The 24,546-nt window shown below is 50.9% G+C and overlaps 1 protein-coding gene across 3 annotated transcripts in view; it reads right to left on the bottom strand.

Moving 5' to 3' along the window:
• Positions 1-21,826, bottom strand: part of CAPZB (capping actin protein of muscle Z-line subunit beta) — a 131,923-nt gene extending 110,097 nt beyond the window's left edge. For 2 of the 3 annotated variants that reach the window (XM_028108360.2, XM_028108363.2), the window contains exon 1: positions 20,442-20,546. In XM_028108360.2, the coding sequence (XP_027964161.1) occupies positions 20,442-20,531 (90 nt within the window). In that variant the 5' untranslated portion in view covers positions 20,532-20,546. Of the gene's footprint in view, positions 1-20,441; positions 20,547-21,721 lie in introns of those variants that run through there. The other variant, XM_028108362.2, reaches the window with a different exon arrangement.
• Positions 21,827-24,546: the final 2,720 nt, after the last annotated feature.

The raw sequence follows: 24,546 nt of genomic DNA, 5'->3' as shown, positions 1-24,546 counted from the left end.
AAGCCTAATCTCCCTCAAAAAGTTACAAACAATGTGTTACTGGGGGAGTGAGGGTGTTGGGATCTAGAAGGCCACAGGACAAGGGACAGGTGAAAGTAAACAGTTTAATTACATGTGTTCTGGGCAAACACATAACTTGCACCAGTGTCAACTCGCATCAGTAAACTGAACATGCTTCAAAATAGGTCAGTGGTCCACTCACCAAGGGTCACTTACACAGAAGGACCATCAAAAGCCCAGTAGTTTGCCTCTGCTAAGCACCTGTAGTTTTGCAACAGGATGTGCTCAGTGCACAAGCTAATTTCTTTTACAATTTAATTCTAATGCCAAAATACTCATGTGACCCCACCTAAGACCAGCACAGCCTCCCACTCGCCCCTTTCAATGGTCCACCGAGCAAGAGGACCTGCAACATGGAAGAAGGCCCAGAAAGTAACCCTCTCTGCAGCTACGCCCACCTCCATCACCTTCTCTGAGGTCCCAGCAGGCTGGCACCCCCTCCAGGAGCCAGGAAGGCCACTTGGCACCCTAGGACATATGACCAAATTGAACATTCATCTGCACCTTCCATCTGGCAGTGAGGCCCTTTCAAAATAAAACCCAGAGTGCAGAAGCATTTTTATAATACTCCACCCTTTATATTTACAAAAAGGGGGGGGTAAAGAATTTACTTGTATTTATTGGTTAATGCCTAAAAAAGAAAAATGAGTTAAGAAAATAAATACGTCTACACCAAAACTTACCCAGAAAGATTTATAGCAGAGGGGCACCTGAGTGGCTCAGTCATTAAGTGTCTGCCTTCAGCTGAGGTCATGATCCCAGGGTCCTGGGATCGAGCCCCACATCGGGATCCCCGCTCGGCGGGAAGCCTGCTTCTCCCTCTCCCATTCCCCCTGCTTGTGTTCCCTGTCTCGCTGTGTCTCTGTCAAATAAATAAATAAAATCTTTAAAAAAAAGATTTATAGCAGAATCATTCATAACAGCCAAAACCTGGAAGCAACCCCAGATGTTCACAGACTGGTAAATGGACAAACTGTGATATACCCATACCATGGAATACTACAGAATCTTACCCAGCAATAAAAAGGAACAAAATCTCAATACACAAAACGTGGATAGATTTCAAAAAAGTCATGCTAAGTGAAAGAAGTCAAATACAAAAGACAATGTACTGGGGTGCCTGGTGGCTCAGTTGGTTAAGCATCTGCCTTCGGCTCAGGTCATGATCCCAGGGTCCTGGGACTGAGCCCCCAGTTGGGCTCCCTGCTCAGTGGAGAGCCTGCTTCTCCCTCTGCCTCCTCCCCCACTTGTGCACACTCTCTCTCAAATAAATAAAGTCTTTTTTTAAAGATTTTTAAAAAATATTTATTTATTGGAGGCGCCTGGGTGGCTCAGTCATTAAGCGTCTGCCTTCGGCCTCAGGTCATGATCCCCGGGTCCTGGGATAGAGCCCCACATCAGGCTCTCTGCTCAGCAGGAAGCCTGCTTCTCCCTCTCCCACTGCCCCTGCTTGTGTTCCCTCGCTCGCTCTCTCTCTCTGTCAAATAAATAAATAAAATCTTTTAAAAAATAAAAATAAAATATTTATTTGACAAGAGAGCAAGAGAGCCCAAGCAGGGCAAATGGGAGAGGGAGAAGCAGGCTTCCCGCTGAGCAGGGAGCCTGACTCAGGGCCTGACCCCAGGACCCTGGGATCATGCCCTGAGCCAAAGGCAGACGCTTAAACGACTGAGCCACCCAGGCGCCCCAAATAAATAAAATCTTAAAAACAAAATGTACTGTGAATCTGTTTCTATGAATGTACAGAAAAGACAAAACCAAAGTGCCAAGACAGACCAGTGGTTGTCCAGGGATGGGGTGGGAGCAGGGGGAGAGACACAAAGGGGCACAAGGGACTTTGTAGGGGAGGGAACTAGTCTACAAACGTGGCGGTGGTGGCTACATGACTATAACCGAAACTCATTAAACTGTACACTTAAAACAGGTGAGTTTCAGTGCATGGAAATAATGCCTTGATAAACACAACAAAACAAAGAGAGACTTGGAAATATTACCAGTGTGGGATCACGGATTTGAGGAAGGAGAGGCAGGCTGGGGGAGATGGGCCCATGAGGGCAAAGACAGGAGGGAGACTGTTCATTACACAGAACTGTGTGCAAGGGTTTTTATTTTTAATCTTGGGATTGTATTGCCCATTCCAAAGCTGAGTTACAATTCTTTCAAGGTCGGACTCAGAGGAGAGCTCTGGGTACTGGCTCTGCCGGGGCGGGGTGATCCGATGGCCGCTTCCAATGCCTGGTTCCTGTCGGTGAGCTACGCGCACGGAATCTTAAAGGGGCGGGGGAGTGGAGTCTCTAGGTCCAACCAGAGTCGAATGTAGAAAATCATCATGTCCTCTCCTCCCAGAGGCCAGCACTGCCTGTCCCAGCCCTCCAGCCACTGTGTTAGTAGAAAAACAAGTGATTGTTTACTGAGTGCTGACTGTACCCCAGGTACCACTACCCATCTGACACCAGAGCCAATGACAGCATGCCTGGAGCCCTTACCACGTGCCAGGTATGACGGCAGGCACGTTACCTGTTTTATTCAGTGTACCCTCCAACAGACACTATGATGGGGCACCAGCCCCAGGGTTAAAGGACACCCAAAGCTACACTGCTGAAAACGGAGGGACAAGGACAGAAACCCGGGCGGTCTGGCTCCAGGAGCCGACCTTGACATCTGTGTCCCAGAACAGCTCTGTTCCTGGGCGAGAGGTGACACTGACCACGACAGCCACGTCACACACCACAGTGGTCTGCGCCTCCGGCCTCCTCCACAGCATGACAGGCCTGCCGCATTCGAGAGGGAGGCCAGAAGGACGCAAGGGTTCAGGATGCCGCCAGGCCCCAAGGCCTTACTCTTTGTACCAGACCAAGCTGCTTCCTTGGCTAACAAGTCATGAGGGCTGAAACCCAAATAAAAATGAGAAGCACGTGGGAAGACAAAATGTTCCTGAGCTGCAATATTTTTAAATCTCTATTTCTCTGAGCAAATGAATTACACAGGCCCAGGTCAGAGTCCCGAGCTGCTGTCTGAGGGGCTGGGCAGCACAGCCCACAATTCTCGCACCTGGAGGGACCCTGGTGCTCAACAGTCCAATATGAAGAAAATTCCCCTGCCAGAGATCACACAGCCCATTAGGGGCCAAGACGTGGCCTGCACTCAGGGCTCCACGGTCCTGGAGCCGCCCTTGCACCATTTCCCGTGTGCTGTGCAGATCCCTGGGGTCTGAGGTTTTAGAGGGGTACGGACAAATGGAATCCAGTGCTTACCGATTTTTAACACGCACAGAAAAAAAAATGTAACTAGCACCTCAAACATGACCTTACAGATGTTTCTGCTTAGAAAGAGGTGAAAGCAGACTGAGGTGTTAGGCTCAAGTCAATTTAAAGAAAAACATTAAATAAATAACGATCAAGGTAGCATAAAAATATGGCACCGTGTGCTAGTAGATGGCCAAGGAAGGAAACCCATCCCACACCACGCTGGGCTCACCCTGTCAACAGGCTAAAGCACGTACCAGAGGACAAGGTGAAACAGTGAGAGGAACAGAGGTGTGGAGCCCCACCAGTAGCTCAGCTCTTACACAGGAAGTGAGCACCCGCAGCCAAGGGCCTCCACGTGCCCCACTCCCAAGCTCATCCAGCACGAGCCAACAGTCTTCCCGCCCCAAAACTGCTGTCAAGGTAGCCTTCCTCTGCTCCTGATACTTGAGCTAACTGTGAATGTTTAATCTGGGTCTCCTGCCTCAGCGATGCAGATGTCACAATCAGACCTTCCTTTCTATTTTGCCGCATGCTTCCATTAAACTCCCGGGGGTCAGGGGGGGAGGTCCCCCTCAGAGCCTCGGGCTGTTTTGGTTGCAAGTATAATTTGGATTCACAAAATACCTTGTTATGCTTCCCCTCCTCTGTTTCCACACCAGCATCAGATGCTGGATGTGTAGCTGAAGACACTGCTGGGAAGCAGGGCTCTGGAGTTGCACCCACCCACCCTGAAAGGTCCTAGGAATGAAACGCTCAACTACAACCACCAGGGACACAAGGGTGTTATGATCACACTGGAGTCAAACTCGTTCCAAGAGGCAGAAGCCCCCAACCAAGCACTCAACTCTTCTCAGACTTTGAGAAAGATTCACTCCTATGGATCTAATACTTGCAAGCAGTATGCTTTCCCCCAATTCCCCTCCCAACAAACAACAATAAAAAAAATCAAAATTTGTGGAAGAAGCCTATTAAAAACTTATTTTTTATTTTTCTTTTAAGATTTTAGAGAGAAAGAGCAAAAGAGAGAGAGAGCATGAGTGCGGTCGGGCGGGGCAGAGATAGAGGGAGACAGAATCCAAGCAGATGCCGTGCTGAACATGGAGCCCAACTCGGGGCTCGATCTCACAACCGTGAGATCATGACCTGAGCCAAAATCAGAGTCAGACGCTTAACCACCCAGGCAACCCTAAAATCTTGTTTTTAAAACATCATCACTTTATCATATGGTCTCACCCATGTGGAATGTAAGAAATAGCACAGAGGATCATAGGGGAAGGGAGGGAAAACTGGGAAGAAACCAGAGAGGGAGACAAACCATGAGAGACTCCTGACTCTGGGACAAACTGAGGGTTGCTGGGCAGGAGGGGGGTGGGGGGAAGGGGGTAACTGGGAGATGGGCATGAAGGAGGGCCCGTGATGTGATGAGCACGGGGTGTTAATACACAACTGATGAATCACTGAACACCACATCTGAAACTAATGATGTATTATGTGTTGGCTAATTGAATTAAAAAATAAAAAAAACACGTCACCGTAACTACCTCTATGTCACCAGGTAGACACAACGCGGCCACACACTAGGTTCGTTCGGCACTTTGTGTGTACAGTTGGTTCTCACTATCTGCGGATTCCACATCTGCAAATTCGCCTACTCACTAAAACGTATCTGTAAACCAGGTCAATACTCGTGGCACTTCCACAGTCACTCTCAGACATGCACAGAATGGCAAAAACTCTGAACTGCCCAATGTGCACAATCTGAGGAGGAACAATGCAACGCTCTGCCTCCTGGTTTCAGCTCCTGCACTGTCAACAAGAGTCCCTCTTGTGGTCTCTGTAGTGTCACCTTTCCCACATTTCTCTGCTCTTTGTTGATTCTGAGGTCTAAAAATGGCGCCCCAGCCTAGTGCTGTCCAGTGTTCCCAAGTACAAGAAGGCTGTGTGCGCTAAGGAGAACGTGCTAGAGGAGCTTCATCCAGACGTGAGTTACCGTGCTGCTGGTGCTGGTCTGGTCCTGACTGCAATGTTAAAGAACCAACTGTATCAAAAGGTGTCCTTACCTAGAAACACACATAAAACGAGGTTTTTTCCTTGTATGTTTCACACTGGATCCTCAGACCTCATTCATCTTGCAGCTGAAAGTCTGTGCCCTTTTACCAAACTCTACTTCCGCCCTGCCCCAGCCCCTGGCAACCACTGTTCGACTAAGTTTCACTTTTATCTGTTTAGATCCCACATTTAAAGTGATACCATGCAGTATTTGTCTTTCCGGTTATGCATTAATCAGATGACAAAAACGTTGTGACCAGAGGATCCCAGGAACTGTAGCCTGCATTTCTCCTAGGAGCAATGATTCGGGATTTGCTAACTGGCTGTTCATGGTGACTTCATAGAATGACAACTGCAAGCAACGGCAACTGACTGTGTGTATACGTAGGTAGGAAGAGAGCTCATACCACAGGACACAATTACACGGGCGGGGAGTTCATACCTCAGGACACAATCACACATGAAGGGAGAGAGTTCATACTTCAGGACATAACTGCGCAGGCGGGGAGAGAGTTCCTACCTCAAGACACAATCACACAGGCAAGGAGAGAGTTCACACCCCAGACACAACCTATAGGAACAAAGTCATAGCATGCAATAAGCAAATAAGGAGGACCAAAAAAAAAAGCCCTGTAGGAAGACCCTCACTGCAGCTCAACATTAAGGAAAAATTAACCCCTACTTATCCAACAATAAGGGGAACGGTTAAGCAAATGACAGTCTGAGCCAGTTGAAATATTCATCATCTAAAATGTTCATGACATTATTATAACAAGAAAATTATTGTGAAAAACAGCATGACATACAAATAACACAGAAGTATGAATGCAATCCATGAGAAACCTTTAAAAACCATGCAGAGACAAAGACACTGAAGCAAAACACCAAAAGGCTAACCGGAGCTGCTGGTAGGCCACTTTTCCCCTTCCTTTCTATACTTCCCAACTTTTCTACAATGAACATAATTACTTTTTTAATAAAAGGAATAACACCATGAACTTTAAAAAATAATACTGTCACATTCCAAAGGGATCCCTGAACGGGGTCAGGAAGCTTCCCAGGGCCCCTGCCACTGGTGTTCACGCCCACCCAGATGGCCATGTGTCTCCCCCACCAGGCTGTGAGCTCTTCAAGGTGGGGTCCCCCTTTCGATCGGCCGAGTGCCCCAGGACTTGGCACAGAGCACAGGAGGCACTCGGCAAATAATGATGGGGGAGGGGGATGGGCAACGAACCACCAGCGACTACTACTCAAGGGGGGAAAGACTACTGGTAAACCGCGTGGGGCAGTCATGCTGTAGGCCCGGTCAGGGTGTGGAGAGGGCGCGGAAATGGACAAGGGTGACATCAGAGCCTCCTTCACAAGTGAGCCCTGCCAGGTGGCATCGAAGCCTCCCACCCCTATCCTTCTGGCTCCAACAACTAAATTAGTGCCAGTCCCTCCGAACATGCCACGTTCTCCTGCACACACTGCTCTTTCTGCCTGCCATGTCCCACCACTTGTCCTCCTGGCAAATCAGTCCTTCCATCTGGATTCCAGCACAAGCCTCTCCCTGGGACCCCTGCAGTGCCCCCCCCCCCCGCCAGACACCCTCTTCACTGCACCTGCACACACCCCCTTACACAAAGATTATCTTCCACCCAACAGGTTCTGTTGACAGACTGTACCCCGTTCGTTCTCTGAATGATCTCCGTGTAGATACGGGAGGTACCTGAATGACGCCCACCTCCAAGCAGAGCACAGAGCACTGTTAAACTTCTGCATGGATGGATGGATGGATGGATGGATGCGCCGACAGGATGTAGAGGGCTGTGGTAGTCAGAGAAGGCTTGGTGGCCACAATGAGACAGAGCCAGGCCCTGGAGGGTAAGCGGGATGGACAGCAGAAGAAAGGAGGAAGGGGGGGGATCTGCAAGCTGACGCCCAGAGGCAGAAAGCAGCCAGATTCTGGCGGCCACCAATTTTAGGTAGTCCACAGATAAGCATCTCTTATATCAGAAGTTAGAGGCGTCTACTTCCGTGTATACTTTCTACGTGGGGCATCGGATACTGGTTTTCCATTTATGGTAACGACACAGTTTCTCTCTTAAATAACTTCAGGTAAAAAAAAAAAAGAGGCAATTTAAAGAAAAATTAATTAACGGGTCTAATATGGAGATGGCTGTGGCAAAATCCAGGGAGGCTAACCCTAGATAGGACATTTCTGCGGGAAGACAAGCAGCTCCCTCAGCTTAGCCAGAACGGGAAGTCAGGCTGAGGAATCGAAGCTGGCGAGGCAGGGAGGGCAGCCTGGAGCTAGAGGCTGTCAGGACAGCACCTGGGAGGGTGAACTGACAGGGAGAATGTGTGGGGAGAAAAACACTTGTCCTCCTTAGCCCTACAACCCACTCCTGAGGATTTATTGTAAGGAAGTGACTCTAAGGAGGGGAAAACATACATACATGTGTGTATGTAAATCATCAATATCCACTGCAACTAATAGACACAGTAAAGTGCCTGCAAGCCGGTCATTTACTGAATTCTCAAAACCCCAAGGAGGTAATTCTAATGCGAACATTCTAGACAGCTGAGGACAGAACAGACTGATTCAGGGCTTTGCTTTACTCAACTCTATCACATATTTTTTTCTAGTAGGCTCCACACCCAGTGTGGAGCCCAACATGGGGCCTCAAACTCACAACCTTGAGAACAAGACCGGACCTGAGATCAAGAGTCAGACGCCCAACCGACTGAGCCACCCAGCCGTCCAGACACAGTCACATTTTAATGGCTGTGTTATACATCATTATGCTACTGTACTGCCATTTTCAACCAACTGTTGGACATCCACTTTCCCCAGTGCCTGGCTACTGTGATCATGGTCCCTTACAGACACGGCAACGAAGCAGGAGCTAAAATCAAAGGGACCTAGGTTTTAGTCCAGACCTGTCCCTAGATTTCTTCTTCAATTAAGGGCGCTGGCTTTGTGGGCTGGTCTACCCTACTGCCACGAAGCTCTCTCACAATGTCATGTTGGAAAGTGTGATCTTTGCACGTATCACTAGAGAAGCATGTTCAAAGATGAGTTTCCAAACACGCTCAAGTTTCTGCAGCAGAAAAGACAAGAGCCTACTGGTAGAGTACAGATTCTAGCATGTCAGACGCAGGACTCTCACCCAACTGCGCTAATGATTTACTGTAGCATCTTGGACAAGCCTCAAGCCCTACGTGAGCTGCAAAATTCCATGACGGCAGAGGTTACATGCAAAGGCTTAAAAGTCAGAGCAGCCAGTTCAAATACCGGCTCTGTCATTTATTAGCAATTTTACGTAAGGTCTCTAAATTTCCCTAATTATGATTTACATAAAGTCCTAAATTCACAGGATCCCATTCTTAGGAGAAATCTGGGAACTCACAAGGATAATACATGTTCAGTGCTAAGTAAAGGAGGGAGCAACAGATGCCAGTGCCTTCTTGAACTCGGAGGGCCTGCTGAATGCTTCCGCTGACTTAGAATCTGCTGGTACTGTTACAACACACAGCCCAGCACCTGAGGCTTGGAAATTGTTTCTTTCCTGTCCTGAGAGATTCTGGCATGTTACGGAATTCAATTCCTGGGATTTTATCAGTTAACTCAATGGCTCACAAGGCACTCTGAGCTCATCATATGGAGGTCCAACACTCTATTTATGTGTCCATGTTCTGCCAATTAGTCACATGATGGGAGGGCCCTTCCTTGGGGACCATGGCAACCAGTTCTCGCTTGTTATTTCAAGAAATGCCTCCCCAACAATCAATATGTACCAAACAGATACTGTGGAATCAAAATAAAAGCAGGATCCTGGGGAAAATTCCCAGGATGCTCCTGTGCGCTCTCCATCTGGAATTCAGCAAGCTCAGAAACCACACAGTCTGTGGCCAAAAGGGAAGAAAGCCTTACAGCTTTATGGTACCAGTTTTATGGTAGGCAAAAGGACAAAGGAATTCTACATTAATCACTTCTGGAGGAAGTGATTTAAAGGAAAAATGAAGAAATCAAGGTTGTTAAGAAAATGTGAAGACTGGACCCATTTTCCAGGCCTATCACCTAGTGCCAAATAAGACAAGAAGGAATAGAACCTACCATGACCGAGGCCCATCCTGCAGACAGGTGCTGACATCCACAGCCTAGCGCTCTCAGCTTTCTGAGTTCAGGAACCTCTTCCAGTATCTTTGATTGGCTTTACCTCTTGGGGATGGACTAATTCCGTCGGTTCTGTAGGTAAGCAGACGACTATAGCCTCTCTGCTCATCTCTGGCCCTCACTGCAGGTGTAACACAGCCAGGGCATGGAGTACGCTGGTCCCGAATTCAAATGCTAGCTTGGTCATATATATATAACAGCTATTATATCCCCACATTGCATTATTTCAGAGTCCACCTGGATGTGCACAGAACAGAGGAGACAGGGCAGGCAGAAAGAAAGACTATAGGGCGCTCAGGGTCTCAGCAGTGATTCCAAACCCTGACTACAGGTTAGCAGTTACTATGTGGGAAACAAGGCTCCCTTTTAAATGAAAAACCACAACCACTGCAAGCTCATTCCTTAGCATCTTTTTTTAAAAAAAGATTTTACTTATTTATTTATTTGGGCCAGGCCAGGGTGGGGGTGGGGGGGAGAGACAGAGAGTGCACGCAAGCACGAGCGGGGGAGAGGGAGAAGCAGGCTCCCCACTAAGCAAGGAGCTCAAGGCAGGACTCAACCCCAGGACCCTGGGATCATGACCTGAGCTGCAGGCAGACGCTTAACTGACCGAGCCACCCAGGCATCCCTCATTCTTGCAGCATCTTAAGATGAACTCTAAGTCATCAAAGCAGAACCAGGGGCAGCCATCTAACACACAGTGTGCTTTGAACTGCAAAATGTACAAAAGCACTAAAGAACATTGGTTAGAACCATCAGCATAAAGACTCCTCTTACACAAAAACAACATCCTCGGACCAGCCTTCCCTGAGTACTAACGGCTGGAACCTGGAGTCAGAAGACCGAGTTTAAAGACCAGCTCTGTTCTTTGCTAGCTGTGTGATCTTGTACAAGACACCTCTTATCTTCTTAGGCCTCCATTTCCATATCTGCAAAAACGTTTTGGGAGTCCACGATCAAAATGGGGCTATGGTACAGATTACCTGAGATGGTATCCATAGTGCTCAGCACACGGGCTGGCCCAGTGCAACTCCCCACCCATGATAAATCCTCTAAGCCGATGTGCAGAGGACTTTCCGGTCCAAGAGCAAGGCCCCTGGAAGCCAGAAAGTCAGGGCCTCCCCTCAGTGTCATCATTACATCTGCTTTTTAGATAGATGGTTTCCTCAATCCAGGGATTTTTAGATTCAACTCAATTCTCTTCCCCGTGGAATGGTGCTAATTTACATGATGAATGATGAAGTTCCTAAAGACAGCAATGAATCTGTATTAACTGCTTACACAGGAGGCCTGAACGACAGCACTTCACGTACACTGTTCTTGTGAAGAGGCAGCTATTATGCCCATTTCACAGCTCAGAAAGTTGAGGCTCAGAGAGATGAAGTGACTATGACTAGTTCAAGCTCACACAGCTCATAGGCAGTCAGAGTAGGAATCAGAGCCAGGAGTCTCCTTCCACTATACGTTACCAGGCTGCCTTCCAACAAGTGTTTTATCCGCCCATTTTCTTTTATCTTGCCTCCTTTCTCCCTAAACCCCAACACTCTACCTTAAAATCGACAAATGCCCTTAAAACATTCAGCCCCTGAGGCAGTGAAGTCTTGCAGGTCTGTGGCAGCTCACAAATGCAGCACTGGTTAGCAGAAGCTGGGAGCACCTATGAACCTCTCAGAAGAGAAGAAAATGGCTCAGAAAATAACTACAGTGTGGGGGTGCAAGGGGGTAGGAATGACGAGGTGCAAGCATCACTGATTAGCACCATGCCCTGCTCCCCTCAAGGCCCTGGATACCAAATGTGACTGGCACTCCATGGTTGGCCACTCGTGCCATGAGAAAGAAAGGAAAATAAAAAAAAAAAACAAAAACCTCAGACATTTTCCAGAAGAGTGACTTTTATTATAACCTGGAACAAAAGCACCATTTCAAACAACTTGTTCATGGATAGTCAGGTGCATCAGGGCAAGGACTGTAACTGACAGAGTTTCCCGGTGAGCTTTGGGAGAAGGAACATTTCCCTGCGAGATAAGCCGCAACACAAAGTCTAAACTCCTTCCAACACAAAGCAAAGGGAGTTTCCACTTTGACGTCTCTTCCGGCTCTAACAGCACGTGAAGAGTCCATGGCATGGATAACACCACCATCTCGTTACTAATTTAATATCCACAATAATAATGTTACCGTGTCGGGCTTCACATGTATTAACTCATTTAACCCTCGAAAAATCCATCAGAAATGCTTTCATTTTTACCATTTCACAAACAAGGAAAATAAGTCAGGGAGTGAAGGAAGCCGCCCACATCTGCAGGCTGGGATCTGAACTTGGGCTCCAGACCCTGCCCTTCACCACCCCTGCGCTCCGGAATCCAGACTGCCCGGGATCATTCGGGAACTCCAGGCCGGTCATGTGACTCTGCACCAAGTGCTCAGTGCCCACCCTGTGCAGAGCCACCAGCGAAGGTAAGAGCCATTAGGATCACTGTTCCCACCAAGCCTTGATCCCACCAGTGCCTTCAGACAACCTTCAACACCAGGGTGGCCTGAACAGCTGAAGGGCGCACTGACCCAATCTCAGAGGGGGGCCTTGCTCAGCTCCTTCCGTTGTCACCTCTACCTAAAGTGACAGTGACAAGGAGGAACCCAACACTAACTCCTCACAGCCAGACGCACATTTGCTAAGGGCCTACTAGACATTCTTTCGTTCAACAAACACTATGGAGCAATGGCCCGTGTGCCGGGGAGAGCAGAACACTGCGATGGCATTCACACTGAGGGGGCACTTATCGTTCAATCTTCCTTCCTAAGGATAAGAAACAACTTGAGGCTTTGTGAGGGTCACCAACTGAAGCTGCTCAAGGTCAAATTAACTACTGAAATGGGCCACCATGCTTCTTCCCCTCAGAGGCCCTGCAACCCGCCGTGCGTGTGGCGCCCAGGGCCGGGCTGGGGCTTCACAGGAAAATGCCAAGGGAGTCCTGCAAGGTTTTGTTCAACCAAGAGTTGTCAGTGGGAGGCTGTCACAATCACCAGGATATGCACAAAGAACCACTGTCCTACGCAAAAAGCCAAGACGCGAGCCTACTGATGGCAGGCTAAGACCTACCTGCCACTTGAAGGCTTAGCAGGTAGCTTTCCAAAAAGAGACCACAGCTCAGAAAGATCCATCCACTTTCCTTTTAACAGCCTGAACCAACAAAACCTTCTAAGGTATAAACCCAGACTTCAGCCACCATGGCTGGACCTGCAGGTGAACCTCCGCTTCCTCATCTATAAAATAAGCACCCTGGTGAGTCCATGCGGGACAGGCGGGATGGCAGAATTCGATAAGCATGCACTTCTGAGTGGGATGGGCCCGCGGCGGGACGTTAACTCTGCCACTAACTGGCTGGGGGCCTTTCAGCAAGCTCCTAAACCTTTCTGAGCTTCAGTTTCCTCATCGGGACAATGAGAAAACCACCGTCATAGGGTTGGGTTGAGAGAATTAAAGGCAGTGACTGTGCGCATACAGCAGAGACAGCGGCAGAAGGCAGGCACTTTCCAGACTCATGGAGAACCCAGGAGGGAATACCTAATAACCTACGGGATGAAGACTGCTGACTCGGGCACCTCCAATTCCCGCTGCACAAGGGCGCTCCTGAAGGCCAAGCCAGAGGGCTCAAATCTCAGGGTGACCAGAGGTCCACACCCGCCACGGCCGAAAGAGATTGAACACAGGAGCTGTCAGGACTGGAGGATAGGCAAGGTAGCAAGGACAGCCGGTGGTGGACATTCTGAAAGAGCAAAGAGTCCGGCCCTGCTGTGGAGGGGTGTGTGTTCCTCAGTGACGGGTCCACATCCAGCTCCAGCAACCACACGCTGCCCAGGAGGTGAGGAGACAAGCTGTGCTCTGCAGAGAAGGAAAGGACTGATAAAAACAAAGCCAGATCAGTCGCGAGCATGCGACTCTAGATCTTGGGGTTCTAAGTTCAAGCCCCACATTGGGTGTAGAGATTACATAAAAATAAAATCTTTAAATTAAAAAAAAAAAAAAAATCAAAGCCAGAGATGAGACAGAGAGAAATTCAAGAGTATCTTCTTCAGTGACCACAGTGCCTAAAATCAGATTTTTCACCAGGAGGGTGTGGTGGATAAAAGCTTCCCCTCTCAGTTTTTTAGCACAAAACTCTGTATGCAGGAAGCCCATCCCTGTGAAATCAAGACATACCCCTTTCAGGGCCAAAGCCTCACTGTGGAGAACCTTGTGTTGTGAGTGAGCCAATCCCGAACCCTCCGTCCACTGATCACGGGTGCAGATAAGGATGAGGGCATTTGCTACCACCAGAAAACACACAATTCCACTGGGAGGCTGCTTGCTCCTCAGCCCAGCAGAAAGAGTACATGCAAAAGCATCTTTTCATAACCTTAATATTTTAAAGACATTTCACCTGGTAAATGGTGAGTGCGTCCTCTGCCTGAATCTTAGAGAAACCTCTGAAACAGTTAAGCCCAGATAATACTAACATAACGGTCTCTGAGCAGATCCTAGCTCTGAAGGGCCCCGAGGAGTTCAGGGCTGAACAGGAAGCCTTCTCAAGCAGCTGAAGCGGTGAGTGGGGACGTTCAGGGGCTGAGCCAGGAGCAACGACTGCCGGCAGTCTGCAGTGTGGTAAGATCCTCATGGCCAGAAAACACCAGGCAGCAAGCCCTTAAGACCGCCAGCCTTTAGCAGGGGACTCCACTTCTTGGGCTCTCAGTAGAACCCTGGGAGGTTCCGTGAGCCACCACCTTGCAAGCATCCATATTCATAAAACAATCAGGACATGGCCAACACTCCTGCTGTACTTACGGAGTGCCAGGCACCATCTACACTTACCACACACAGACTCATTCCACCCTGGGGCAGGTCGATGCGAGTCACTGGGGCTGATGTCTTGAAAGAAATAGGGCTACTGGACTGGAGACTTATCACTAGAAAGTTGCAGAGGAAGACTCCCTTCCACAGGTTTCCAGATATGTCAGACATGGGGTGCGACCAGGAGAAAGCAGGGAGAAGGGAGAAGGGAAAGCGAGTGGCTCCCTGAAGCTCAAGCCCTTCCGTTGTGGACTTCCACCACGCTGGTTCTGCTTGTGCCCCAGGCTGTCAGAATCTTAGCTTTCCCTGTCTCCATCTGCCTCCTCCACGTAAGACTCATACTCTACTAGGTCTGTTTGATGGCTCCGTGAGCATCCATGGAACAAATGGCTGGATGGAAAAAAAGCTCAGAGGCAGCAGCGCGGAGGGGCCAGAGCATGGGCTCTGGGGTCAGACTGCAGAGTCAGGCTTAGGTTCTCACTCACCTGCGTAATGAGGGTAACATGAGAACCTGCCTCAAAGGGTTGCTCTGGGTATTAAAAAAAGTAGTCAGTAAAAACTATTCCAGGGGCGCCTGGGTGGCTCAGTCGTTAAGCGTCTGCCTTCGGCTCGGGTCGTGATCCTAGGGTCCTGGGATCGAGCCCCGCGTCAGGCCCCCTGCTCCGCGGGAAGCCTGCTTCTCCCTCTCCTGCTCCCCCTGCTTGTGTTCCCTCTCTCGCTGTGTCTCTCTCTGTCAAATAAATAAATAAAATCTCAAAAAAAAAAAAAAAATTCCAGCCACCATGCAGAGCCTCCACCCCCCTCGGCTGACTGGCTGTCTTAGGAGGTTGTCTGCCCAGAGCCTGAGGCCGCGGGAGAGGAGAACTGGGTGCCACCCGCAGGTACAGGACTGCTGGGGTAACCAGACTAAAATCCCTGCTCGGTGGTTAATAGGATATCAAGGCTTTGCAGACACTACTGTCTAGGATTTAAACTGACCAGAAATAGCAGTTGGATCAATGATAAGCATCCTATCAGAATGCCTAACCAGGGAGCTCTGGGGGCAGAAGCATCCCCCGCAGCTCCAGAGGCGGTAAATCATGGCATCTCACTCTGCTTTCCTATCTTTATCTTTTTCAACCATGTGTTCCTTTTCATACCCATGGCCTCACAGGGGCTGGGACCCTCATAACCCCATAGACTGGTGCTGGCGGATGCCTCCCTCCCATCTCTCACCTCTCGGGGCCTTTGTGCACACCACAGCCAGATGACGCTTCCTAAAATACCACAACTCTGCCAGCCTCCTCAAATTTCTACCTGCCCTGTCAAATATTTAACTGGCTCCACACTGTCCCAGATCAAATGCAAACTCCTTAGCTTAGCAACTCCGGCACTCCCCAACTGACTCCCGGGACTGAGGCACCCCCCACTCACTCTGTCTACTCTGTGGCTGGTCTCCAAACTCAAGGCTGACTGTACCCCTGAACTGTGCTTTTGTTCCAGGCAGTGCCTAGAATGGCCTCTCCTTGACTGCACCCCACCCTGTCCTTCTGCCTGGGCAAAGTCTTGCCGGGCTTCACACCCAGCCCCCACCCAAGCTGCCTGTGGGCTGAAGTGGTCTGCAGGGCTTCCTGGAGGAAGTGGAATGCAGGCCAAGCAGACAAGTTCCCCATGCTAATTAAGCCTTTTCTATACTATGTCCTTCCTGCTGCACTCAACGTTTTGGAAGCATCCTGTGTCGCTTTCTGGATTAGAGGACAGGGATTATGGCTATTTGTGTCCCTTACTAATTCCAGTACGCAGGATAAGACTTAATAATCATAGCTGCCACCTACTGTGTGCCAAGCACTGGATTAAGTGCTTACAATTTTCCCCATCTTTCTCCCGGTATCCCTATAAAATGTTACCCTCATGCTACAGATCAAGAAACTGAGATCGAGGGAGATGAGAACCCCCACTTCAGATCAGAAGCTGAGTGGCAGATGCAGGACTCCAACCCACACACGCCCAACTCCAAAGCCCATGTTCCGAGGAGCAGGCAGCAAACAAAGGGCAACCACTCTCAGCTCTCACCACACATTCACTCTCAGGCAACCAGTGCAAGGTGTGGGGTGGTTAGTGGGAACCAAAGAGACAAGGGCCCTGCTGTCACGGAGCTCACATGCTCTGTCCCCCTGACTCTCTTCTTCCAGCCTGGGAAGAACGCAAGGACTCAGTTCACAAGGGGCTCCACCAGGCACAGACAAGGCATCCAAACTGGAGATAGACCGCATCAGGCTGTGACAACACGCAGTGTCCCGTGCACAGGGAGCCTTTATTTGGGGTGAAGTAGAGCCTCGGGCTCTATCAGGGAAGCTCTTCGTTCACGGTTCCCGCTAACCACCCCACACCTTGCACTGGTTCAAGGCCAAGCAAACTCTGGCAGGCAGTCAGGAGTAGAGGAAAGGGGTCTATATCTGGAGTCAGAAAACCCAGTTCCTCCACTTAACAGCTAACAGAGGGACTCACCACATACCCTTTGAACACTGTCTGAATGTGGTGATAAGGATAATAATAATGAGTATATAATTACATGCCAGATGCTGTTGGAAGGACTTCACGCGTACGGTCTCACTTAATCCTCAAAACAAGCCTTATGAGGAGGTCCTGTTATTATCCTAAGGCAGTCTGGCTCTGTGTCCTAACTGCTTATACTGTGCTGCCTCCCTCCGAAGGCTGAGCCGTCCTGGTGGGGCTGAGGCACGGATCCTCCTAGCAGAGCAGAGTTCACGCATGTGGCTGGTGCCCTAAAAACGTACATCTCCACCTCCTTACATGGAAACACAACTCTCTAAAAGCTTAGGTTTAGAAATGGCATCGCTCTAGCTGGTCCTAATGTGGGTGACCTTGCAACTGCATCCTCTGGCCTTCCACGCCCCACTCTCAATGCTGGGATCTGCTGCAAAGAGCAACGGGCCCAGATCCTGTGCTACGGACCCTTCTGCTCACAGCTTCTGAGACACAGAATGAGTGTCCAGCACAGGAGTCAGAGGGACCTAGCTTTGAGTCCCAGGCACGCCACTCACATGGGTCACTCAACCTCTCAAGCTTCAGGTTCTGTGTAAGTAAAATGGGGGAGGAGGTATCATCTAAGCCACGTTTCTGGATCACAGTAGATCCTCCATCAGTGGCAGCTACGCAGGTCAGAAGGGCAGGACTCCCACGGCGCCACAAGGTTACACTTCCGGGTACGAGGGCTGCTGGTGCGCAGAGGAACAAACAGGCGGTGTGCGGTGCAATTCGCTTCCACAGTTACGGCAGCGGGAAGAACAGACACACTCCCAAAGGTCTGGGGGTGAAACCTGGCACAAGCCCCCACTTTCTCTTAAATCTCCTGCCACGTCTCATGCAAATGGCTTGCCCTCCCATCAACAAGGCTCTTCCCCCTTAAATTTAGGTAAGAGCGACATTCCCCCCGCAACAATGTAAGCTGTGGAGGGATGGACCCTTGTCTTGTTCATCATTGCGTCAACATAAAGCTGTGCAGAGAAGACACTTAACATACACAAAATTAACCTTATCTTGTAGCTTCCGGGACCCCCGCTAAGGTGCCTCTGTATTTGCCTATTGGCCAGCATTCCCCAGCCTGGGAAGCAGGAGTCTCGACGGTCTATGTACCTGCCAGGCTCCCATCTCTCTGGGCTGTCAGGCACGGGTCCTCTTCTCTCCCCCATGGAATATAAAAGCAGCACTGGACTTCCGAGTTATAAATAGGAATATCTGCTTTCAAACTATAATTTATCATCTCAGTCTCAAGCTATCGATTGTTGGCTACCTTCTTCAAGCATTCCACCGAAAAGGCTAGTTGGGTTTAAATGAACCAGGCTGTATGTAGTGTGGGGTCTGGGCTGAACGGGTCTCTCATCCACACCGGGAGCCCAGCCAAGATGCATCAGTGTCAACTAAATTGTTTCACCTTCCAACAATGCGACAGGCTTCTCCTATCAGCTCCTGTCAGGCAAAACCATCTGTGAGCTGGAGCACAACTCCTGAGGGGGTCTGCCTGTCCTTTCACCACTACAGCTCCACCAGCTGGCACGGGACTCAGAACTCTTAAGTTAGATCACTCACTGGGCGCCTGAGTGGCTCAGTTGGTTAAGCGACTGCCTTCGGCTCAGGTCATGATCCTGGAGTCCCGGGATCGAGTCCCACATCGGGCTCCCTGCTTAGCAGGGAGTCTGCTTCTCCCTCTGACCCTCTCCCCTCTTGTGCTCTCTCTCTCTCACTCTCTCTCTCTCAAATAAATAAAATCTTAAAAAAAAAAAGTTGAAACACTCATTCCCGAGTTAGAAGCTACAGCTGTGTAAGGAAAAGTGCTCTGAAACTGTAAAGAGTTTACAGCGGTAAGACTGTTACCTACTAAGGGAATGCAGGCAAATAAATTTCATTTGCCTGTGCACTTAACTGAAGCCAACAAAAATCATGGAATTTACTCCAAAGTCCAACACATTTCAGATTCTCAAACTGCTATTTCCCTCCATGGATAACAGAGAGCTAGCTGTTTTCTCTACCATCACACCTACTGAAAATAAAAACCACACTGGCCTTAGTTCATTTACCTACTGTACAACCCCACACCACCACTCGTGTCCCAGCGCAACTGTCTAGTCTGGATTATTAGAGTATCCATGTAAGGGATCAATTTGACAATAAGCAGTCAGATATTACTTATAAGCCTAGGGGATACTAAGAACAAGTTACTGAGAGAACAAGTATGAAAATCAAAGCGGCTGAGTTCACGGACATATAGACACCCCAAAAAAGAGCACTCCAAGCCATTTCCTTCAGTGTCAGGTGATGTTCTAGGCCCCAGGGGTGCAACCATGGAAAACCCAAAAGAAAACCCCCTGCCCTCAACGAGCTCATGCCCTGGCCCAGAGCCAGATATGCCTCTACCACCATCTGACTATTGCACTGCTAGGCGAGATCTCTTATGTAAAGGACCCAGAACACAACCAATAGTCAGTAAACGCGGCTTCTCCCTTGCCATCCCTGAGTACCCCATTATTCTGTTTTCTAAACAGTGTCCTTTCTATCTTCGCCATAGAAGCAGCCTGGGACAATGGGGAGGATGGAGGTTAGAGCCTGCCAGATGTGCTTTCACCGACCGAGCAACACCTTAAGTTACTCCATGTCCTAAGCAGCAGCTTCACCTGTAAAAGGAGGACAGCAACTATCTCCAAGGGCTCTATGCCGGTTAAAGGAGCTCATACAGGTGGACTGCTCAGCATGGTGCCAGGCACCCAGCAGTCCTCAAGAAATGTTAGACCTTTTCCTCCATCCCTTCCACAGTTTTCAGACTGTCCAAATGAAACCCAAATACAGGACTCCTGAGAAGCATATGTCACTGTCCTCCTCCTGGGTCATGATGGGCATTTCCCATTACCTTTGGAGAATCAGGACTAAGCCAAGATGCCCCTCCCTGCCAGATACGCTGCCCTAAGCAGTCCCACCTGGCCACTGGACCCACATTGTCCTGCTTTTGCCCTAAGATCAAATTTATAAAACCTCACTCCACTTTCACAGTTCACACCCAAAACTGTCCTGGAGTACTTCCTCACCCAGGCCTGGGGTGGGGCCACCTCCAGACAACACAAACATTGTAGAAGTCCAATAGCATTAAAAATGGCATAAGCCACATTTTAAATCAATATGCAGGAAGGCAGCAAGAAAAAACTTAGCCACTCTTAATTAGTCATCCTGGTTCAGCAGCCACAACACTTCATTAAACAAGAAACTGAGATCCTCAAAACACTTCGGGGCCCAAAGTTCACATGCAAACACTTGCCAGCACTGAGCAGAAGGAGCAGGTGGATGGCCTGAGCTCGGTTAGCCCATCTCCAAAGGTTCCTTGACCATGTAAGGCAGAAGCCCTCTGGCCCTTCCAATCTGGGTGGTGAGCCTATCCTGCAGAAGGCTGCAAAGTGGAGGTAAGTGAACTTGTGGAGGCCTAGGTGAAACCTCAAGCCATGCAGAGAACCTAGAGCACAGGCCGTCATTATCAAAACACCACGAGCGGAACTAGCTGGCTCGCTCGCTCTCTCATGCTCTCTCTCCTTCTCGGAATCTGGCTCACCTGATCCGAGGCACCTCCATAATCAGCAGTTCCAACCCTCACGAGCTGACAGTTCAGGGGGAAAGGGAGGCTGCGCCTGCTGGGGTGCATTGTGTCCAGGCCCTATGTTGGCCTCGCGGCCCAGCGGCCCCCTCAAGGGCTGCAGCCTCACAAGGGCGATTGTGCGTTCATTCCTGTCCTGTCGGCTCCCCCCACCCTCATCTCTCGGCTCCCACTCAGGCCCCAGCACGACGCCCCGCAGGCACCGCACCCTCGCCAAGGAGGCAGCGGCCGCGGAAAGGGCCTGCAGAGCGCCGCGCTGCCTTCCTGCCTTCCGGGCACACAGGTGCCCGCCCTTCCCTCGCTCGCTCCAGGCGGCCTCCCCAAGAGGAGGCAACCCTCCACCTGCCAAGGCTGTGCCCCGGGACCACCCTCCTCCTCCCCCGGGCAGGAGAGCTCCCCTCGCTTCCCAGAGGCGGCAAAGGTTCTCCCGGGATAGAGGGGAGGGACCACACGGGTCGGAGGCAGGGCAGAGAGCAGGGCCCTGGAAGGAGGGTAGAGCCCGGGACCGAGGGGAGCTGACGCAGGTTACACTAAGAGCGGTGAGAAGTCTGGGGAATTGGATGGCGGGGGTTAACGTCCAGGCCAGGGCCGCGGGCGGAGGAAGGGAGGTCCAGACCAAGGCCAAGGGGGAAGAGAAGATTCAAGCTGAAGCCACGGAAGAGCGGGGAAACAAATCTAGACTGAGGCCACTGGAGTAGGGGCTGACTGGGGTCCAGACTGAAACCATGGAGAAGAAACGGAGAGGAACAGAGGCCTAACCCGAAACGCAGGGAGGGGAGCCCAGCCTGGGCCACGGGAGGGAGAAACGACGGCCTACCCCGGCCGTGGGGACGGGGAAAGGGGACCTGGCCCGGGCCGTGGGCAGGAGGAAGGGGGACCGCCCCCTGGGTGAGCGGAGGGGGTGCCTGGCATGGACCACGGTCCAGGGGGGGTCTAGCCTGGGCTATAGGGGAGACTACCCTGACCGACTGGCGGACAGTGGGACTCCAGCTTGAGCCAAGGGCGGGGGCTGGGAGAGGGAGGCAGGGTCGCTGCCCAGACCAGCGGCCGGTGCCGGCAGCCCCCTCCTGAGACGACAGCGAAGGTGTCCACCTGGGTCCGGGACCCCACCCCTCCCCCACCCGGGGGACCCACCCTTGCCCGGGCCCGGGGCTAGGGGTGGGGGGAGGTGGGGACAAGGGAGACGAGAGCTCCGGCGGGGCCCCCCGGCCTGGGAGAGAGTGACGTCGGGCCTTTACCATGGTGGCGGCGGCGGCGGCGGTCCCGGTCCCGGCGTCTGTGGCTCTCCCCCCAGCAGCAGGGCCCGGCGCTTCCACTTCCCCGGGTGCCCAGGAGTGAACATCCGGGTCAGCGCCCCCCTCCCCCCGCGCCGGGCCGCCGCCACCTTCCTTCCCCGCCCCGGCCGGGCCCGGGCCCGCCCCCACGCACCCGGTTCTCGGCCAATGAGCGCGCAAGGCCGCGGCGATCGCCAAGTATGGAGCGCCGCGCGGGGGGAGGAGCTCCGAAGGGGGAAGTGTGGGGCGGGGCCTGCAAGCGGGGCGGGGCGCAGCGGCCGGAGGGGTGGGCGGGCCGGCCCGGGACGCAGGGACTGGTCGGGGAGGGGGGGCTTCCGCCCGCCCCTACGCCCCACCTCGGGCCCTGGGGCTGCAGAAGGGGGGGCGGCTGCGGGACCGTGCGCGCGGACGTCCCGGGCGCGGACGCGGAAGGCTCTGGGGCTGGGAGGGGTCAGGCCCTGCCCTCCCCGCCCGGTGCACGCGCGCTCTCCCGCGCGGACCCGGAACTGGTGCTGCCGCGGGGCGGGCGCATCCCGGAGAGAGCGGCTGCGCGAACCCGAGGTGGGGTCCCGGCGCTGCCGCTTGCTACATGGAGGACCGGGAGCAAGACGCCGCACCGGAGCCCCATCCCTAAAAAAGGCGTCTCGGGCCACTCCACGCACTGAGCAGCCACCATATACCAGGCCTTGTTGGAGGCACCGAAAGAAAGCAGAGGTGCACAAGACGGGAAGATGCCCCCAGAGCTACCTGCTGCAGGATAGCTGTGTGGCTCGCACAGGTAGAGATTAGAAAACTGGACCAATAAATGCTAGGCGTTTGCGAGATGTGCTACAGAGAACCAGCGTATTTGCCCAGTGGGGCTGCCTCACTCCACAGAGTGACTCTTTTTTTTTTTTTTTTTCCTTTTTCCTCTCACTCTCTCCATTCAACACATAGCCGTTGAGCTTGGTCTAGAAGGCAGGAGAACTGGGATTTTAAGCCTTGCTGGTAATACCTACCCTGCCTGGCTTGTTCACTCTCTTTTGTGAGAATCAAATCAGGTCACCTGTGAGGGGATTGTAAACTGTAAAGGGTTGCACAAATGGCGGAATTATGGCCACACACCCGTGTCCTAGGCCCCCCCATCCTCAGTCAAATAAAAACTGCCAGGGGCATAAAAATCGATACAAGTAAGTGTTTAAGGCTTGTGTAACCGGAATTCAGAGAAGAGAGTGGCACTTAGGAATTCTTGCACTTGGTAAACATTTATTGAGCACCTGCTGTGTCCTGAGCACTCTTCTGGGCTCTAAGGATAGAGCAGTGAATTTGACAGTCCCAGTGCATGCTTTTGCAGAGCTTGAACTGTTGGAGGGGAGACCATCAGCTATGAAGTAAACATAGTGTCAGGTGGTGATTAGAGATGTGGAGGGAACTCACAGTGAGGGAATTGGCCCGCAGATTAGGGAAGTGAGGCCCCCGGGAGGCTAATTTAGAAAGTAACATTTGATCAGAGGAAGGACAAGAACCAGCAAGGGCACAGACCCAATGGGGACAGTCCCTGGTGTGTTCATGGGTAATAGCTGCAGAGGGGGGCAAGGGAAAATCCCATTCTGGTTATTGGCTGATGGCTTGGTGGTGGGTTCGAGAAGGAAGGAGTCAGGCATGATGCTAAGATGATCAACACCGAAAAGATTTGCCATTTATTGGTCTATGGAAGATTGTAGGAGAAGCAGGGTCTGGTTTGGTTTTGTTTTGGTGGGGGAGGGTAAGAGGCAGTTTGGGGCAAGTTCTCTGAGATGCCTATTGGAGGTTCAAATGGAAATGTCTAGTAAGTAATCAGACATGGAAGTCTATAGCTGGGGAAGAGTTTGGAGTTGCTATAAGAACTGTCAGCTAATAAATGCTATTTTAAGGTACTTAAGGTGCAAGATAGCTAGGTGAGTTGACTTAGGAGATGAATTTAGAGAGAAGAGGTAAAGGTGGTAAAGAGGGACCAGCAAGGAGACGGAGAAGGTGTGACCGGAGAGGTAGAAAGAGGACCAAGAGAAGGTGGTATCCCTCCTTGAAGGCAGGGGATCAGGGCATGAGGGAAAGGTTTGGGAAAGAAATAACCCTGAATTGTTTATTTGTAGAAAATAAGATTGACAGGGAACCTTGCCGTTCAAAATGCATTACCTGTATATTCTCATCTAATCCTCACTGTAACCTTGTAAGGTCAGTACTATTAGTCCCATTTCACAGATGAGGGAACTTAAGTCACTTGCTCGAGATCTTAACTTATCTTAACTAATGAGTTCAAAGCCAGCCAAAGCCCACATTCATAACCCTAGGTCTGATCCCATTGTTTCCCTGCACGGAGTCCCTGCCCCTGCTCTGAAAGTTAAGTTATATTATAGAAGAGGGCAGGCTACACCATCTCTCTCATGCAGCCCCACTTCTGCTTCTTTGGATGCATCTGCTATGTTCCTTCTTTGCGGTCCTTCATCCTCAGCTTGCTTATAGCCCTGTTCCCTCAACATTTCAGCCTGCTTGGGGTCCATCCTGGTGGTCTCTGTCCCTCTTTCTCTGCATCAGCTTGCTCTTTTAAATGGCAAATTATTTTTGTGTTTCATAGTTCAAATCCCAACAGAATCCAAGACAGACAAGCACCATAAATATTTTTAGTACAGTTTCTCCTCCCCTCCTCTTTCAAAAACCCAACCCCCCTTGAAGTTCATGCTATAGTATTTTCCACCTGCCACCCTTCCTTTTTGCTCTCATGAACTAACCTCCTCCCCTCCAGTACCTTTTTTTATGACTTCAGCATCCAT

Source organism: Eumetopias jubatus, unplaced genomic scaffold (genome assembly GCF_037043125.1).
Source record: "Eumetopias jubatus isolate StellerSeaLion01/CBP00866 unplaced genomic scaffold, mEumJub1_p1.0 scaffold_4, whole genome shotgun sequence".
Lineage (NCBI taxonomy): Eukaryota > Metazoa > Chordata > Mammalia > Carnivora > Otariidae > Eumetopias > Eumetopias jubatus.
Note: the sequence above shows the minus strand (reverse complement) of the source record. Positions and strands in the feature narration are given on the sequence as shown.